This window comes from Camelina sativa, chromosome 20 (assembly GCF_030686135.1).
Source record: "Camelina sativa cultivar CO46 ecotype springtype chromosome 20, ASM3068613v1".
Classification (NCBI taxonomy): domain Eukaryota; kingdom Viridiplantae; phylum Streptophyta; class Magnoliopsida; order Brassicales; family Brassicaceae; genus Camelina; species Camelina sativa.
The window spans coordinates 30810969-30831381 of record NC_141899.1 but is presented as its reverse complement, the minus strand read 5'-3'; the positions used below and the strand labels follow the sequence as shown (position 1 = coordinate 30831381).

Below are 20413 nucleotides of genomic sequence, written 5' to 3'. Positions count from 1 at the left end.
CAAGTAGATTTTTTAAAATTGTCTTTTTAATGTTATGTTATTTTTTTCGCTTGTAAAACTTTTTAAATGGTTTTAATCCTATAAACAGTTTAATTAAACATGAGTAGTTTGTTCAAACTTGCCTAATATACGAGGTTATTGCTTAAAAAACTGTTTTTAAAAACCTTTTAAAAGGTTAAATCTTCTAAAACGGGTTAATATTCTTTTAAGTTTTAAGGGTTTAAAAGGTTTCAAGAGAGCTTTAAAAGATGAAAAACCTTTTTGAGGGTTTAAAACCTTTTAAAACGAGTTTTAAACCTTGTATAATCTTTTAAAAAGAGGTTTTAGAAGTTTTTGAAAACTTTTTTAACATCTTTTAAAAACCATTTAAAAATTATTGCTGTTATATAAACGTGATCACATCAAGAAGAATATTGAATAGAATAGTATTTCAATGTTTAGTTTGCAAGTATATTTTAAAAAAATAGTTGTTTTAATGTTAAGTTATTTCTTATTGCTTGTAAAACCTTTTAAATGGTGTTAATGCTATAAATGGTGTTAAACTGTTTATAGGTTTTAAAAGGTTTTAAAAACCTTTTAAAAGATTTAAAAGGTTAAATCTTCTAAAACGGGTTAAAATTATTTTATGCTTTAAAAGGTTTTAAAAGGTTTTAAGAGAGCTTTAAAAGTGTTAAAAACCTTTTAAAACCTTTTAGATGGTTGTATAACCTTTTAAACCCTTTAAACCTTTAAGATTATATCTTGTTTTTAGAAATTTTAAAAGGTTTTACAAATGGTTTATAATGATATATATCAATTTGGTTTGCTTTTTTAAAAGCTTTACAAGTTGTTTCTAATATTAAAACAGTAAACTCTGAATAAAATATTTATTAAAATAGAATTTACAAGAGCAGAGACTGAAATGTTTTATTAAAAAGAACAAAAACAAGATAAATTATTCAATAGTTCTTAAAAATAGATATGAACTATTTCAGTTTCCTCTCCCAGCATATTTATTAGTCATCTCTCTAGCCATAGCTTCAAACCTTCTCCTATCAGATTTGTAGAGGTTGGCAAGATATTCAATGGTCTGTCCCTCATCATTGACCTCTGGTTCAATCAACTTCTCCACTAATTCCTTGAAAAGCTTAACAATGGACATGGGAGACCAAGAGTCGCGCCTCAACACTTTTAGGTAAATGCCTCCATTATCTGATACATTTGGGTGGCAAATTCTTGTGATGAAAATAACCTGCATTATCAAGAAATTTTAATTAAAAAACTATTGAGTTGCTGCAAAAAAGGAGTCCTAATAATCATGCTTGCTAAAATAAAAAGGAGTATAATCAAAAATAGATACCTTGGGGGGACTTCTTGGGTAATCAGGTGGAAAAGTAACCTTAAGTTTAAACACTCCCCCTTCATAAGGAGTATTCACCGGTCCGATTAGAGTAGCCTCACAACGGAAAATGTCGTCATCAACAGTTACTAAAAAAAAGGCAAACACTCAATCTCTTTTATCCTTAACAGTAACACAAATCTACTCTGAAGATGCATGTGTTTACCTGCTGTGATGTTTGGCGAAAGATCCCTGTTCAGACATCTCAGATCAGTCTTTATAAGGCTTGAAGCAGGACGACGGGCCATTTCAGACGGATTAGAGGAAGAATGTAAATAGAGTTTTCGAGAATGATTTAGGAGACAAAGGTTTGATTTTTCGAATCTGAGAGATGATTGAGGAGTTATCGTGAGACAAAAAGTATATATAATAGGCGAAGCGTCGCTTTGGTTTACAAAAAGTACCCATTCAACGCTTAATTAAAACCGAACCAAAGCGACGTTTCGCTTAATACCCCTTCAATAAATTAACCCTTCGAAATCTTATCCATTAAAATCTTACCCCTTCAAAACTTACCCCTTCGCTGTTTCCAAGTGACTCTTCGCATAGTACCCCTTCAATCTTCTTCCACAAAAAAAACTTAAGCGATTCGAAATCAAAATTTGAAATCTTCTCTATCTGTTCAAATCATCTAAAATCGTTGGAGTGTTTTGCTTGGTGTTTGATTACGAAGCAGTGAAGGAGACTGAAGATGGTGAAATCATAAGAAATTTAGGGTTTTTGCAGTGAGAGAGAAGAGAGAGAGAGATGAAGAAGTGTAAGAGGAAGGGGAAGGGGAAGGGGAAGGGGAAGAGAGAGAGAGTGTGGCGACTTGATTTTTACAAGAGTATATATATATATATGGTTTTTAATCGTTGTAGGGTTTTACAAGAGTATATATGGTTTTTAACATGTTTTAAAAGGGTTTTAACATGTTTTAAAAGGTTTTACAAGTTGTTTTAAAAGGTATATATATGGTTTTTAATCGGTGTAGAGTTTTACAAGAGTATGTATGGTTTTTAACATGTTTTAAAATATTTTACAAGTTGTTTGTAAATGATTTTAAAACAGTACGACTTGCTATTTTAAAAGGCATTACAAGTTGTTTTGAGAAAATGGAGTTTACAACACCACAGACTGAAAGTATTTTATTAAAAAGAACAAATTCAAGTTGAATTAAAGAGAGAGAGAGAGTTAGATAGCTGCACACAACTAGATTTGTTGTGTCCACACTGACCGCACCTACTGCATTTGTATTGTTTTGAATTTGTCTTAGCCTTTCCATACTCCCATGAACTAGCTATTCTCTTTTTTTTTCGCCTGCCACTAGGTATACGAGTAGAAGGTGGCCGAATAGAAGAACTAACACTCTCTGGAATCTCCCAATACTCCATATCACCTACTGGGTGAATGCTCTCTGAATATGCTAAACGCCATCTGTAAAATAAAAAAGAGGAAGATAAGACTAATATAACTTTGATAAACCTTTGAAAAACCTTGTAAAACCTTTTTTAAACTGTTTATAAACCTTTTAAATAACTTATAAAACCTTTTAAAACCTTTTAAAACATTGTAAAAACCCTGTCGGATCCGTTACTTTAGCAACCTTTTAAAGACCTTATTAAAGAAGAGAGTTATAACCTTTCAGTGGAATGATAATCATCAACAAACATGTTTTCATTGAGATTGACATGTTTTGCAGCAGCAATTCCATGTGCACAAGGGAATTTGTCAATATCAAACATACAGCATGTGCATTTCCTTGTGTCCAAATTCACCATATATGTCTTTAAAGCTGCTTTAACCTCGAAGATATTTTCATTTACTTGACTAACTTCAAGCCAGCGGGTAGTATTATTATAAGATTCATTCATCTTATTCCCAACTTTTGTAGTAACAGCATATGGATGTCGACAGCTCTCCTCACGTCGTTCATTAAACCACCTAGTCAAAATAGACCTGATTGTATCAAACAGGCAGACAATTGGATACTCACGAGTCTCTTTTAACCTGGAGTTAAAGGACTCGGCACAATTAGATGTCATAATGTTGTACCGGTTAGAAGGAGAATATGCACGTGACCATTTCCTAATATCAGCTTGCCAAAGATATTCTCCAAGAACCGGATCACCATTGGAAATTTGAGTGAACAAATAATCAAAATCATACTGAGTGTAAGCTCTTGAAGCATCATGAACAACTGGAAGAAGAGAAGCAGAAGCTCTAAATTGTGTTTCCAGGTTCTTTTGCAAGTGGAAAGTGCAGATCCCATGATGAGCATGTACATAATTTACTGATAGCGCAGTTGCAATTGAAAAAGCCCGATCAGACACAAAAACTAGATCCTCTTCATCAGGAATAATAGTCTTCAAACACCGCAAAAACCAATCCCATGATGCATCATTCTCAGAATCAACAACAGCAAAAGCAATAGGATACAACTGAAAATTACCATCCTGAGCTGATGCAGCAAGCAAAGTTCCCTTATATTTTGATTTCAAATGGGCGCCATCAATAGAAATAACTTTTCTCATCAACTTAAAGCCTCTAATTGATGCACCAAAAGCCAGAAAACCATATCTAAATTTATTATCAGAATCAGCTTTGATGTAAGTGATAGTACCTGGATTCTTCTTTTCTATCATGTGAAACCAACTCGGTAAAACCTCATAACTATCAGCAGGTATACCCCTAGCAAGTTCTGATGCATGTTCTTGAGCTCTCCATGCTTTTGAGTACGAGACACCAACTCCATGGTCATTCCTAAAAATTTCCATGAGCTGTTTGGGTCTGAGAGGAAGCTTTCCTCCTGCAAAATGGTTACTAACCAAACCAGCCAAAGTCCTTGCAGTTGCTTGGCGATGATTAACATTCCTTAAAGCAGAGTCACAGCTGTGCTGACTACTATACTTTCGAACAACAAAGCTATCTGATGCTTTAGCCTTAGTTGCAAGTAGCCTCCAACTACATTTTTCATCAATACATTTAAGAACATACCTCTTGTTGTCTGACTTAAAAGTATGAAACTCAAAACTGTGCTTGACTGCATACATCACCCTTACTTTTGTATTGCAATGTATTTTAAATGGTTCTAACATCAATTATATTATATTTGCAGAATTACAAAATGACTAGGATAATGGAAGTTTGCATCTTGCTGGTATATGAACGTGATCGCAGGAATGGTGCTTTAGATTATTGCATCAAGAACAATATTATTGCATCAAGAACAATATTATAACTTAACATATTCTAAAAATATGTTAAGTTACTCCTTTTATATATATACTTCGTTTAAGATTAAGTATTTACAATGAAGTTTAAAACGTTGTTTATCATTTCCGAATCCTTTTAAAAACTTTTTAAAACTCTTGTAAATCCTATAAAATTTATTGAAATACCCAAAAAAATCCCTTTTAATCCTTTTAAAATACGTTTTAAAACACTTGTAAATCCTTTAAAATCATTGAAATACCCAAAAAATCCCTTTTAATCCTTTTAAAATACGTTTTAAAACACTTTTAAATCCTTTAAAATCATTGAAATACCCAAAAAAAAACCCCTTTTAACCTTTTAAAACGCTTGTAAAAACTTTTAAATGGTTTTAATACTATATTTTAAATGATTTTACAATGTTTTTGTATAATAAGGGTGAAAGCCCTAGGCCTAGGCCCAAATAGTAAAATATAACCTCCACTCCCCCCCCCCCTTATCAATTGTCCCTAAAAACTAGGGTTTCTCTTTCAAAAAGTACAGTTTTCCGTCTGGGAGGTTGAATGCGCGAAATTCACTCAAATCTGTATTTGCTTAAATTGGGTTCTCGATTTCGTCGGATTGCAGTCACGAAATCGTCGGATTGAAAGTAGAAGTCGGATGATTGGGTACGCGAGGACTTCAAATTGCAATTTCTCTTTGTCGAATTACGGACTCTTCTTCTTCCTCGTTTTTCCTCTCAGTCCTCTATTCGAATTCGTCGTCTCTTCTTCTCCCTTTTGTAAGTTTGGTTTGGAATTTAATTTTGACTTCAATTTCTATTTCAATATGAAATTTTATGATGTTTTGGTGAACTCGGAATACGAAGGTTGGAAATTTATCAATGTCTTTAAAAAGTTTTAAATTGGTTTTAAAATAGGATTTATAAGGGATATTGGGTGCATGCCTTGAATATGTTCTCTGTAAACAATGTTGACAGGTTTTGCGATATGAGTAATTTTGAAGATTCCGCGAAGAAACTGTGCTTTCCAAAAAGATTAATCACGCCAGGCACAGAGGGAGATACATTAGAAAGAGTTACTAAATATTCTTCAGAGCAAGCTGTTTTGGCGAGTGTAAAGAATGCATTAAAAATAAAAGAGTTCCAGCAGTTAGAGAAGTCTTTCTTGGGTCCAATTATAGAATTTGTTAATCGGAAAAATATCAAGTTCTCGAGTCAATTGGTCCACCACTTACTACAGAGGAGGATTTTGTCTGCGAAAAACGAGCTCTGGTTCTCATCAATGTTAATCAAAGAAGCTCCCCTTTCATTATCAATCTCAAATTCCCAATGAATGTTGTTGTTCAACTTCCACAAACCACATACTGAATACAATTCAATCATTTGTACACCCAAACAAAACCTGAGAAAACAAACCAATAAAACTACATTAAAAGAAGAGAGATCCGAACAACTATATCAAAGAATAACAGTAGATGTCCAAAGATCTAATAAAGGACATTATTATCACGAACAGATCTAAAAGAGCAATTGTTAAGACCTAAAAAAATTCTGACATCAAATTTGAAATCGAAACAACAATCTAATAGCTAACACAAAATTGAAATTGAAATCAAAACAAAAATACAGAAACAAGCTTACACGATGGGAGAAAAAGACCTAAAAAATTTCAATTTATAACGGCGGAGGAGAGATTTGCTTTATAAGACCTAAAAATTCAATTGCTCAATACGATGGGAGAAGAAGAGACGAAGACGAAGACGATGGGAGAAACAATGATAACGGCGGAGGAAAGATCCGACCGGAGAAGGAGAGATGTCTCCGGAGAAGAAGAGACGAAGACGAAGACGAAGACGAAGAAGGTCGACGGCGAAGGAAGGTATAATTATAAAACAAGGGCAAAAATGTCTTTAAAAAATAATGGAAGGGTATAATTAAAAATGATCATCAAAGGGAGTATTATTAAAAAGGGGTATCAAAGAAAGGGCATTAGTAACAAATTCTCTTGTTTTTAGTGAAAATATACCAGTTGGACACAAATTTGGCAATTAATTGCTAGATTAACACCCCAACCTACCCAATGACACAATTTTTAGGTGAAAAGACTAAAAATCTAGAAAATTTTCTTAAAAAAAAAAGAAAATACAATTTAATATTTTGACTTAATAAATGAAAAATATAAAATGATTTAAAATAGATTAAAAACCCAGAATATTTGTTTTTTTGTTTTTTATTTTATTTTTTATTTTATTTTTATTTTTAAAACGAAAATACAATATAAAATTTAATATTTTGATTTAAAAATATGATAAATGAAAATTATAAAATGATTTAAAAATAGACTAAAAACCCAGAACATTAATTGTATTTTTTCTTTATTTTTTTTTAAAACGAAAATACAATATAGCATTTAATATTTTGATTCAAAAATATGATTGATGAAAAATATAATGATTAAAAAATATGATGTTTATTGTTTTAATATAATTTTTAAAAATAAAGTATGATTTAAAATATAATGTATAAAACTAATATTCAAAAAATTGTTTATAAAAATATTATGTATAAAGATATGATTTAAAAATATGAAGTTTAAGATATATAGTTTAAATAAGTTTTATTTAAAATATAATGTATGAAATTATAACTAAAAAATAATGTATATAAAAAGTATTAAAATAAGATTTATGAAAAATATAATATAATATATAAAAATATGATGTTAATTTTATAAATATGATTTAGGAAAATTAAAATGTTTAAAATATGCTTTAAATATATGAGTTTAAAAATATGATTCATAATATGATTTATAAAAAATAAAAATATGACAGAAAAATATAGCTTAAAACAAATATGTTGTCACTATATTTACATTTTACATCTAATAAATCTGTTATCAAACACAAGATTTTTGGAAACAAATAAAAAACTGTCATAGCCTAAGAAAAAACCTGCCATAACATATAATATTCACATAGATCATTTTAGCAATTTTTTAAAAATGTTATAAATCTGTTATTAAACCTTAACTTCGACTATGTATGTGATCACCCCATGCATAAAACTAAACTTTAAACAAACTATGTTTAACCCTACTTCCGTGTGTGCGTACACTTAACTCTAAACCACAATTTCTTAAACTCATACGATGAATATATACGTACAAATGGCAAGGTGAGTACATATTCAGTTGAACGCTGACCATGAGTCCATGACCAAGTTTCAATATTGTCATTTGTCAAGTTTACTGTTTACGTATGTGTTAACATAAAATGTCGTGTACATTATATCTGACCACTGAATTTTACTAGGAATGTTTTAGTATTCTTGCATCCACTATGCCAAAATCAGTAGAATGACTTTTAAGAAAATGATTTTTCGGAAAATAGTGGAAGACATAATACACTGTTCAAACTTTATTAAATAATCTGATCATTTATTAAAACTATATATTGCACTAATCAAACACTTTATAAGCAGAAAATATGAAATTAAACACACACACACATACATATATAGTTAAAGACTTAATAGGTGAAAGCGAGATAATCTTGTGAATGTGACCACCACCATGTCCACTTGTTGATCCTTGTACACCCGTTCCACTCATCAGTCTTCTTCTCCCTACAAATTGAATAAAAAACTTGTTAAAGCTAATTTAAAAAAGCTTTAAAATAAAAGAAGCTAATTAAAAAAAAATAGTAAAAAACATTAAAATAATTTATTATACTATTAATAAAATTGTAATGATTATAGTTTTTATTTTCCAACTAGTCCTTAAATTCAAATTTAAAATGCATGTCTAAGAATTAAAAAAATAATATTTGTTGAATCCAAAAAAAAAACACCAAACTTTATAATTTGAGAAAATTCCTACCATAATTTGAGAAAACTTTCTTATACGTTTTCACTAAGATCTAGGTTAACTATATAGGAGTTAAAAGGTATATTTAAAACACCCTAAGTAATACTAATAGATTAATACCATTTGAAAAAGATGATAACCGAGAATAAACTCATCAATCTCTTTTATATTTCAATCTTAAGCTTTTTTCGAAAGAATTCGAAAGAAAAGGGACATACCATTCCCGCCTCCGCCTGGAGCGTGCGGACTTGTTGATGATGGTGTTCCTATGGCACTCATCATTCTCCTCCCTATATTTCATGATTTGTTCCATCAATTAACACTTGGACAACCTTATGTTATACGTGGTATATAATTGCTAAAACACTAACCTGTGATCGAGAGTGGTTCATGGTGATCAGAAGGAATAGAAGATTCTGTACGGCAAAGAGAGGTACAAAGAAGCAAAAGCACTATGAGCAAATAGGTAGAGTTTGAAGGAAATGTATTAATTTCCATCTCTTTTTCTTTCTTTCTTTACTTGATTGAAGACTAGTATTTATAAATCTGAATGAGAAGGGAACATTCCAAAAAGTGTTGAAAAGATAAAGAAAACCCCCAATAATTAAGTAATTTTGTCGACCACTCATTTGTATTGGTTAGTTTGACTTCTTGTGGGAAAAAAAATCGATCACTCTTTTTATCAATTGAAATTTCTTTTGAGAAGACACTTTATAGAAAACTAGATTAGAACCCGTCCGATGCGCGGGTTTAAAGTTTTTAAAATAAAAGAAAATTTAACAAATAATATAAAGTAAATATTTTTCGTAAGTAAAATCTATCTATAAAAGTTAATAGATACACCGAAGTGTCCAATGTGATATTTGGTGTAAAAGTTGTGACTATGCGGTTGAGACTATTAATCACGTTTTTTTTGAATGCCCTCGTTCGTGTGAAGTTTGGGATTTATCTCCTACTTCGGTCTCATTAGAAGGTTTTCCATATGAGTCCGTGTATTCGAACTTAGATTTTGTTTTCTGTAGGGGTGCCTCTCAATATGGTGATCCTGATCAACTTCTTCAATTACCATGAATTTTATGGGCAATCTAGAAGGCCATATATAAAAAGGTTTTATAAGATTTAGAGATCGAGGCGAGTGATATAATTGCTCAGGCTTTGGGCGATAAGTTAGCCTGGGAAGAGGCACCTTCTTTTATGGCGGTCATGTTAGCTCCATCTTCGTATTCGGATGTCCAGGTTTCTTCACCTGGTTGTCATATTGATGGTTCTTAGAAAACAACCAATATGCATTCAGGAAGGCTGGTGGTGTTGCGTTGGTGAGGAGCGAACCTTGTTGTTGGGGGGCAAGTGTCTAAAACGGAGCCCCTCCCCCTACATTCGGAGTTAGAAGCGTTGTTGTGGGCCATGGAGCGGATATGTGCTGCAGGAATAGCTTGTCAACATTTCAAGACTGATTATGCTGAGTTACTCACTATGGTGCATTCTCCTAAAGATTGGCCGTCCTTCTCCAACCTGCTCGATGAGTTTAACTCGCTGGATTCCTCTCCACTAGTCTCCATCTCTTTGATCCCACATGCGTCAAATACGAAGACAGATTGTCTTGCCCGTGTTTCGCGTTTTCTTATCTCTGAAGTTTCTTTTGTAAACCTCTTCCCTCCAGCTTGGACAACTAACCGAAGAATTTCCTTTTAATTTTTTGTTTGGTTGAAAAAAAAGTATATATATAAATATACTCTTAGTTAAAGAAAATAGTTGTAGATGAGTTCAAAGTTATTAAAATTAAATTAAATTTAACAAAAAATATAAATTTATTTTTTTTCGTAAGTAAAAACAATGTATAAAAGTAAAGAGATCAACTTGTAGTTATAGAAAATAGTTGTCATTTTTTTTTCTATAATACACTAATGTATATCCATTTGTAAATCTACTATCTACATTACCACTAAAAGTGTATTTGTACACACAACTATATTTTACTGTTAAAATATACTTTTTAGTCTTTACTACTACCAGCAAATTGTCTTTATGAACACATTAAATAACCTATTGTATGTCTCTTCACTTTATTTTTGTACTTCACTTTAATATTTTTGTAGTTACAAAAACGCATACGTTAATCTTACATACTCCTATCATATATATTACAATAGTACTCTTATTGATTGATGGAAAAAATATGAGACGATCTATTTTAATTTTTTTTTATTTTACTTCAACAATCTTCTTTTTTATGTAAAGGTGAGTATTTACATATTTTAGAAACAGTAATTAATTGTATAATTTTTTCAATCATTTTTTTTATCTTATGTAAACAGTAACCCTTTTTTCTTGTAAAATTAGCAGCTTAAAATTAAAATAAGTAAACAATATTATAATTTTGAATTTTATGATATATATATATATATATAATTTCCTTGTAGAAAAAATATATATATATAATTTCCTTATAATGATCTTTTCTAAATTTTAAAACTGTTTAAATTTTATTATCTTCTTATAATTGCCGTTTAATATTTTTAAATCTGTTAAAAACAAAACTTTTGTTTTACATTTGGAAGTTTACAATTATTTTTTCTTTAAAATATTTTAAATAAAATTAGGTTTTCTTTTCTCTATTTTACTTTTATATAAAATCTTTGGTAGGTTTTGAATTTTAACATTTTTATTTTTTAAAATTTTAAAATATTTAAAATTGACATTTGCCAACATCTGGATGATACAATTGACACGTGTCACGATCTTGTTAATGAGTAACTTTGACATCAAGGTTTATATAATAAGATATATATATATATATATATATATATATATATATTGTTGTCTACGTTGCCAAATTTTATTTCCTATAGTTTGTTTTCTTAGTTGTACTGTATATTTGGGTTTTTTTCTTTCTTTTAACCGTTAAACTTAGGCCCACTTCTTTTTTTTGTGTACGGCTGTGGATTTCTTTCGTTTTTCAGATACTATTTTTTCTCAGTCAAATATTGTTGTTTGTTTTTGCCAATTATTTTAGATTGTCTAACAGACTTCTGCTACCGCAATTGAACTTTTCCACAGTTGATTTGTGTTTTCGATGTGATTTCTCTCAGGTAGCTTCTTTGATTTTATTATTTAGGTATAAGGATTTTTTTGGTAAGTTTTTTTAGTTTCTTGCTGTGTTTTTTTGCCCCTCCATTTCAGCGTTGGTTGTGGGTTTTCTTGGTATTTCGTTGGTTAAGTGCACTTTTGTGTCTTATGCTACATGCTTGCAATAGTAGAAGATGCAGGCGTGCGTTCTTCTTCACCAGACACTGCATCTGCTGGCCAGCAGTGATTCTCCAGTGTCATCCTTTAGCTTCTGAAGCCATCTCTTTTCAAGGCTAAGAAGTGATTTTCCATCTGAATACATAGACATATCAGTTTCAGAACTATTCTTGTATTACCTTGTTCTGGAATCAATACCTCTTTATAGATAAATTATAATAGAATCAAATAATTAAAATAGCAGGAACCAGTCATCAAAATCTGAGAGATTTATTTACTTTGTATGAAAAAGAATCTAAAAAGCAGCTAGTAATATGGTCATATATATGGATACTACCAGGAACACTTTTTTGAATTGAACAATTGTTAAGATCCGATATGCATCTGAGGTCTTTTTCTGGCTTAGATGGATTGACTGGTTCTCAAACAAAAGAAGGTCAACCGACACACATTTATCTGCTGCAGCCTGAAGCAAAAAAAAATCACCACTGAGAAGACAGCTAAAGCACTAACACATATAACACATTTGACTGGCCATAAGTGTGCTTGTAGCTTCAGAATCCATATCTTCAGGGAAGCAAGAACTTGCTCAGTACAACAACTTTTCTCATAATGTCTCTACCTCCCCATGAGTACAAATCTCGATCACACAGAATACTTGATAGCTAGATCAATAAACAATTCAGTACGATCAACGATCATCAAATTAACTATGAAGAAACATATAGAAAATCGAGGAAAAGAGAGACCTCCGTAAGACATGGTTCCCAATTCATCGATCTCAGGTACAAACGCAAGCTGTTAACATCGTGATGGAAGTCTCGAAGGCAGAAGTCGGCCGGATTTTTAACGTTACATGCAGGCTTGAAACTGAGCAATCTACCTAGTAACCGTTGCTCAAGGTGGCTAGGTTTAAGTCCGCAAAAGATACGAAAGGGGATCCATGATCGCTGCAATGGATTTTTTTGGCAGATTGGGAAGTGAGAAATTGAATTAGTGAGATGTTGTATTATATGCAAATGACTGAATTAAGACAATAAGAAGGTGTAGTAGTGGGCTAAGAGTTAAATAAGAGGGAATTGAAGAACAATCCTTACCATTTGGAATCCTGCTGTTACAACGAAGATTGGAATCAATGAACCCTAAGTAAATGCACATAATAGAGGAGTGAAGTTATTGGAATAGCAATGAATGCATATGAAGGTGAGATGGTGAAAGCCCATAGTAGTGAAGATGAGAAAGACATAAACGGTAGAGAAGAAGATAGGTAAATGGACCATCATGACATAAGGCGGAGAACAATAGCGATAGAAGCTGATTATTAGGGTGGAACATAATAAATTACTATTAGCTATTATGAAGTAGATTGGACCGAGAAAGTTATGGGTTAAAAAATATTTTAACTTAGGAGAGGCCAAATATAATAGTCTATATATTCAAAAGTTAAATTTGTTAGCCCATTAATATTTGTTAAAATAAGAGTGATGATGTGGCAGTATTAAGAGTGAGGAAAGATAAATTTATATATATATAGATAATTTGTAGCTCTTACGTTACTTTACAATTTCTCATTGAAGGATAAAAATATAAATTGAATTTTACACTAATAAAATCTTATTCTCTTGAGTCAACTTTTATCTGACAGCCTGTTCATTATGTCCGAAAGATTTTAAAGATTTCCAATATATTTCTTTTAAAAAACATATAATGATAATGAAATTGTAGCATTCAGTGTTTTGCAAATCAATGGTTGAAGCAATCAGTATGTAACAACTTGAAGGCATATTTGTGATCATGCTCTGTTTTCATTGGCAACAGATTTGACAAATATATTGCATCAAACTTTTAAATATATGAAAATGCTATTAGATTTATAACAAAAACTGTTCATGCCGTCAGGCGGCAGGTTTAGTGGTGACGGCTGTCCATGGTGCGATATGATCCAATCTTACGGCTATTTGAATTGGGAAACCGTCGGCTCCAGGTCCATAGGCGGTCAGATCCAGGCCTGGTGCATGCAGTGGTCGAATCTGTCAAACAACTGATTTAATTGAATCGATAAAACGATTGATCATTAATGAGTTTGATTATATATATATATATATACATACATATATATATATATATATATTTAAATATATATATATATATATTTAAATATATATATATATATATGTAACTTTTTGTTTTACAACTTTTGATGTAAAGCTTTTTAAAAATACACGAACTGTAACTAAAATAGTATAAAAATTTTGTATATACATGAGTTATAGCAAAAATCTCGTAATGATATTTTTAGTAGCTTAAAATAAGAAAATAGTTGCTATTAAATTGACGTTGCAAATTTTTTGAAAATTTGTCACAATTTCATTTTCAATCTCGAAGGAGTGTATATATTAATAAATATATATATATATATATATATATATAGTTATTAATTTAGCAGTTTACAACATATATAGCTAACATGAAGTCAAAGTTAGGGCTCCAAGTTATGAAAAAGTCGATGAATTGTGTTATAAGATTGTACCTTATTTGGATGTCGAAATAGCCTTCATTTATAATGAAACTATATCATTCTAGTTTTTTGATTATTCGTTGGCTTTTCTCTCTTCTCCTTCCTCCACTTCACCACTTCTTATTTTCAATTTTAACAAATTAATTCACATTATCAAAGTACCACAAAATCTAAATTTAATGCATCAACTAATTCACTCATTTCTGTAATATTTTAATTATTATTAAAATAATAATTTATAATAACTTAAACTAAAATCTACACTAAAAACGAAATGAAAAAAAAATTATAACCCAAATAAATATCAAAATAAAATATGAATAGATATTACATAAATATAAAATTATATATTTCTATCATAACATATGTTAATTGTTTAAACATTTGTAAAAGACTAGAAAAAGGGGAAAATAAATCTATCATATATTTATTGTAACAACAATTACTTTCAAGAATTACAATTATTAGGATAAAAAAATAAGAGTTAAAAAAAAAACGCAAAAATTTAAAGGATTTTTAGGTCAAAAGGTTATTCAATTCTTGGTGTTAAATTATAAATTCATGTTATCGATTAAAAGTTAGTGTATATTATTATTTTTAATTATAGTATAATATAATTAATAATATATGTATATGTATCTAATAATATATGTATATGTATATGTATATGTATTTAAAACTTGAGACTATGTTTGTTATTAAATTAAAACCAGAAGGATTTGGTTTATATTATTATTTATAATTCTAAATAATATAAATAATTAAAATAGTTTGAGTGATCTATATTATTTATCGTTTTCAAAATTGAAAAATGGTAAAATTTGTTTTGAAAGGTATATCAAAAAAGGTGAAAATATTAATTAAGTGCTCAAAAATTAAAATAATGTATATATTTAAGAGAAATGTATAAGGTTACTTGAAATAAAACTTATTAGAGAAAACTTATTCTGAACATCACACACACCAAAACAAATAGTGAAAAATAGTAAGAAAAAATTTGAGAAAGGTATTTGTAATAAAACAATTATAATAGTAGTGGTAGATTGTAGAATTTTAATTAAAATTTAAAAAGAATTCTATTTTTGGATAAATACACATATTTAAAAGTTAGAATAATCTTATGAGTTTGTAGATTTAGTAGAACCAAAAATAAAAGAACGCTATATAGAAACATAGTAGACTGTACATATTTCAAAGTAGAGAAAATTATGTATTTGAACATAATTTTTTTTATCAAACAGTTAAGATAAAATGTAATATTTGATGTTATAATGTGATGCTTATGGATAGAAACGAGTCCAATAATGAGATTTATTACTAGGAATCAAAATTTATGTTTATTACAACACTCTCAAAGAAACTTTGCGACAAATGGTGGGTATATTCTCTTAGACTTTTTTACGTCTACTTTAGTAAGTAATGATCACTCAACCGATAAAAAAAAAAAGAATATTGGAAGATGAAAAATAGTTATGATATGTCTTCATAATTGATATACTATAAGTTAAATAATAAAATGTGAAAAGAGAGTAAATGCAAGAGATAACGAGTGTATACCGGAAAATATGGTAAAGAAATAATTAATTATGAAAAATGTTATAACTATATTCAACAATTCGTATTAATAATAGAGAAATACCCCTCAATAGCACTAATCTATGTTTTTCTTCCAAATTTAGCATTTACTCTCAAATATTCCACATTTAGTACAAATTTAATATAATTAAGTACTTTTAATTTTTAAAAAACTCTAAAATATCAATATCTTTGATCTCTCTCGTCTTCGCTTTGTTCTCGTCGCTGAAGACCATCTCCGCCGTTTGTTGTCACCGGAGTCTCCATTTCTTCCATCTCAATGGATCCAATATACCATTGTCTTTGTAGCTTTACGTTTTTGTGTTTGGAAATTTTAGATTGTGAAAGATGGACTCACATACAACAGCTCATGTGCCTTAAGCTTATGGATTTGCGCTTATCATCAAGCACAAACGTATCCTTCAAAAAAGCAACAGGTGAGTTAGAGTGAGAGTTTAGTTTTGCAGCTCTTCTTGTCACTTTGATTCAGTTTTGACATATTGAATGAGAATTTGAGAGTATTGTTTAATGGATTATGTTTGGTTTTGAAATTTCTAACAATGTTTATTCTTTGATGAATCACATGTCCAAAGTGGATGGGTGTTATGAGAAGTCAGCAGATATCAACACCAAAGTTGTTGCATACCAAGTGTTTGTTATAATGTTATTGGGAACAAATTAGTTGGTAAAAAGTAAGAAAGTTTGTTGTTGTCGTTGATTTTGATGTCTTCAACTTCTTTGGTTTGTAGTTCGTCGGTTACAGAGTGGCTTAGTATTGTTGATGAGGCAAAGTATGGTGGTGGTGGTGGAGGATCTTCTGGTTCTAGTTATCCTCGTTTTGAGATTTTTGTATATTTAGGAATAGCTTCCTAAAATTCAAGAATGTATTCCTAAATATTATGAACTTCTTCCTAAATTCCAAGAAATGAGATTTTGAATCTTCTATTCATGTGGTGCCTTAATGTATCACAAATTACTCCACTATAATGAATTTTATGCACTTAATTGTTTTCAATCATTATGAGATTTATGCATCATCACTTTAAATGTAATCTTCATATAATATTTCAACCATTATTTTTATGAAAAGCATCCTGAATTTCAAATTGCCCTTCTTGAATATTAATGTAACTTTCCAAAATTTGAATAATCGTGTTTCTAAATCTCTATTTTTGTGTCTTTTGCTTCAATGTGTCAAATATTATAGATTGCTTCAATGTGAGGGGTAATGATTTCATTTGTGTGCATATTCTGATGTTTGGAAATCTAAACATTTTTTATGAAAGTCATCATGAAGTTCAAAAAAATCCTTCTTGAATTTCATAGAATTCTTCCGAATTTTCATACAATTCTTCCTGAATTTCATAGAATCCTTCGTGAATTTCATACAATCCTTCCTGAATTTCAAATAATCCTTTCTGAAATCAGAGAACCGAATGAAGAGAAATCAGAAAAAACCCTAAGTGAGTTCAACATGCTAATCGAGTAACACAGTCGGTGAATCAAGTAAAGATGGTGAAGTAGCGGACAAAAAGGAACAAGATTCAAAGGAGGAAGAATGAGAGAGAGAGAGAGAGAGAGAGAGAGAGAGAGAGAGAGAGAGAGAGAGAGAGAGAGCCTGACTGGTTCAAACACTGCGGTTGCGGTTGCGGGAGATTGCGGAAGCGGGCGATTGCGGTTTCAAGCGTTATTAAGCATTTTGAACAACTGGTTTAGCGGTTTAAAATTGGTGTGTTTGCGGAAGGTATACGACTGGTTGATCAGCGGGTGCAATAGCGGTTGGAACATAATAAATGTGATATATAATATATAAATTTTAAAAATACCAATTTTTTTTTATTAACCTTGATTTATAATTAAAATTTATTAAAAAATACTAAAATAATTATTCAAAAAACAAATAAATTTATATTGAAATACTTATTCCTTTACGCATTTGGCTTTTCATTAAAAAAATTAATCAAATAATTTGATAAATGACAAAACATATGCTTTAGATCGTAGATCTTTTCTCTTTTCTCTTAGATCGAAGCTCAGTACTTTCATCGGTAGGAATGGTCAAGTGAGAGTTGAAAAGAGTCACTGGTGATTTGTTTTATTATTTTTTACAAATAATCTTATTTTTTTATTTTCTGATGAAATATTATATTTATTTAGATTTTTTTGAACTTATGTGCGAAGTGCCATTAAATTTACATCAGGTTTTTCAGGTTATTGTTAATTGGAATAATATTTAATTTTAATTGTTTATTTTATAATCTCTGCAATCATATTCGTACTTCATTTCTCCCATCCTTAATGAATAAAATGGATAGATAGAAGATATAACAAAAAAAATTTCATTATCATTGATTTCTTTTAAGTTCTTATACAAAAAAAAAAAAAAAAAAATCCAATCGCAATCGTCCGCAACCGCAAACGCTTGCGGGAGGCAGCTTTTGGAATTCAGTGGTTTGAAGCGATTGGAAGCGATTTGGAACGACTGGGAGCGATTTGTGTGATTGGTTACAATCGCTAGTAATCGCTACCACCCGCAAAGGTAGCGGGAGAACAAGTCAGCACCAGAGAGAGAGAGAGAGAGAGAGAGTAGATAATTCTTTGATGTCTTATTACGATTGAACGTGGATGTTTTCATAAATATGTATTTTGATATGAAAAATATTGTTTCACTTTGCTTTTCCTTGAGTCGGATTTTTCTGCTAAACCGTAAAAACTCCAATTTTCAGAGCATTGTTGGTTGAAGGAATTTGTGTTCCGAGTGATGCACGATTTCCCCTCACCTTACCTCCAGGATCGTTGTGCACTCTAATCAGTTTCCATGTTACCTTGAATTACTTGGAACAAGCTGTTTTTCGAATCTTGCGTTTGCGGGTGTACCTCCAGGTATTTTCACTCTAATCAGTTTCCGAGTGATGCACGATTTCCCCTCACCTTACCACGTATTTTTTTTGGTAGGAAGTACCTCCAGGTATCTATATTGGTATCTTCATGTATCAGTAATAATATATAAAATGAAAATATCAATTTAAATTTTCAAATCTTAATTAAAGATATTACTATTTTTCATAGTTATGATAGTCTTAAGATATAATTTCATCAAAATAAACAACACATCTTGTTGTTAAACGGTTAGTATTTTGTCAACAATGATGTAAAATATTAGAATACTAAAAGCATAAAAACCTTAAAAGAGTAGTTCAAAATAGAACAAAAACGCCTCACATATATTTTTTTGAGTTAAACATGAATTTTTGAACTCTGTAAAAAAGTAGAATTCAACATAAATTTGTTTCATATTAAGAAAAACTTCAAAAAGAAGTATGCATACTAAATACTTTATAAATTCAAACCATTGTTTATAATTGATGATTTTTTTCATTATTTTATCTGATAAAACGACCTTCAATATATCCCCACTGGTTTGAAAAAGATTGACATCATGATTAGGATCTGCCATCGTTGGTAGCCATTCTAATGATGGTTATATTTATAGTGGAGGTCAGTGGTTCCATTAATAGGATAAATGCAATTGATACTATATATTTTCATAACAAAATTGTTATTTTTGTTCCTATATTTAGGATTTTTTGAATTGAAAATGTCTATAATTTAGGTGATAGTAATTAATATTGTGTGCACATTTGGTAAGTAGATATATATTTATAAAGATTTTGAATTTGATCTAATGACTCATATCCTAAACAATTCAAATATGGTTGATATTTAAATTCGTAACTGTTATGATTCAAATTTTAGAAATTTTGAATGCTAATTATTGTTGTTTACTTGTTTGAATGCTAATTATTTTTGTATGTCGTAAATGTTGTTTACGTGTTTCCCTTTTTGTGCTACTAATTACAGGTCTGTTTGGATACATGTTTACCTTATACAGTTCTTCTATTAATTGTATATGTTTGGCTCTGAGTTATATTTATCCCTATTCTTTTTTAAATTGCATTTCATGTAATAATCTCTTAATCTATGTATACTTATTAAAAATGCTTCCCTTTTAATAGTATAGATTAGCTGAAAAAAAATGAAAAGAAATATATTTGAATAGGAACTACTATCAAAGTAATTCTTAAGATTCAATATTTGTATTATACTTATGAGACTAGTTTGAAGGTCAAAATTACTTGGTCTTAATTTAATTCTAGAACGGGCCTCAAGAGACATTTGGGGTTTTGATACTTTCTCTTTTGAGAAAATCTATATTTTGTAATTCTCACGAGTCACGATCGAGCAAGAACTACGGAAGAAAATCTATTTTTGTTCTATTATGAAATTTTGTTAACACTTAATTATGCATTGATGATGAGATTATAAAACCTTGAAAAACAAACAAACTAAAAGACTTACATTTGTAGCTATATAGTTTTTCTTTTTCAAAACCTATATGATGGCCTCGAATTATTTGAATGATAATAATTTCCCGAAAACTAAGGAGGAGAAACTTGATCAATGCTGCCACCACCATGTCCGCTATGTGATGATCCTGTAAATATTTCACTATTTGGCTTATAATAGGTCTCCAACTTCTTCCCTACAATATTTACATTTTATATACATTGAAGTTAGCCATGTATATAATATAACGTGCATGTAGATCAGAATTATAGGAAATTTCGAAATGATGAA

At 30.1% G+C, this 20413-nt stretch overlaps 1 protein-coding gene, 1 long non-coding RNA gene and 1 pseudogene across 2 annotated transcripts; all 3 read right to left on the bottom strand.

The window, feature by feature from the left end:
• Positions 1–970: 970 nt before the first annotated feature.
• LOC147919667 (uncharacterized) lies at positions 971–4345 on the bottom strand (annotated as a pseudogene).
• Positions 4346–7989: 3644 nt separating this feature from the next.
• Positions 7990–9123, bottom strand: LOC104771630 (serine rich endogenous peptide 11). The gene is made up of 3 exons (XM_010496189.3): positions 8811–9123; positions 8658–8729; positions 7990–8198 (listed from the first exon to the last, which is right to left on the bottom strand). The coding sequence occupies exons 1-3, from the start codon at positions 8935–8937 to the stop codon at positions 8032–8034; spliced, it is 366 nt and encodes a 121-aa protein (XP_010494491.1). The 5' UTR covers positions 8938–9123; the 3' UTR covers positions 7990–8031.
• A 2810-nt stretch (positions 9124–11933) lies between these two features.
• LOC104771629 (uncharacterized) lies at positions 11934–12920 on the bottom strand. Its single transcript, XR_764876.3, has 3 exons — positions 12780–12920; positions 12432–12632; positions 11934–12347 (listed from the first exon to the last, which is right to left on the bottom strand). It is a non-coding gene; the product is annotated as an uncharacterized LOC104771629 (long non-coding RNA).
• Between the last annotated feature and the right edge of the window lie 7493 nt (positions 12921–20413).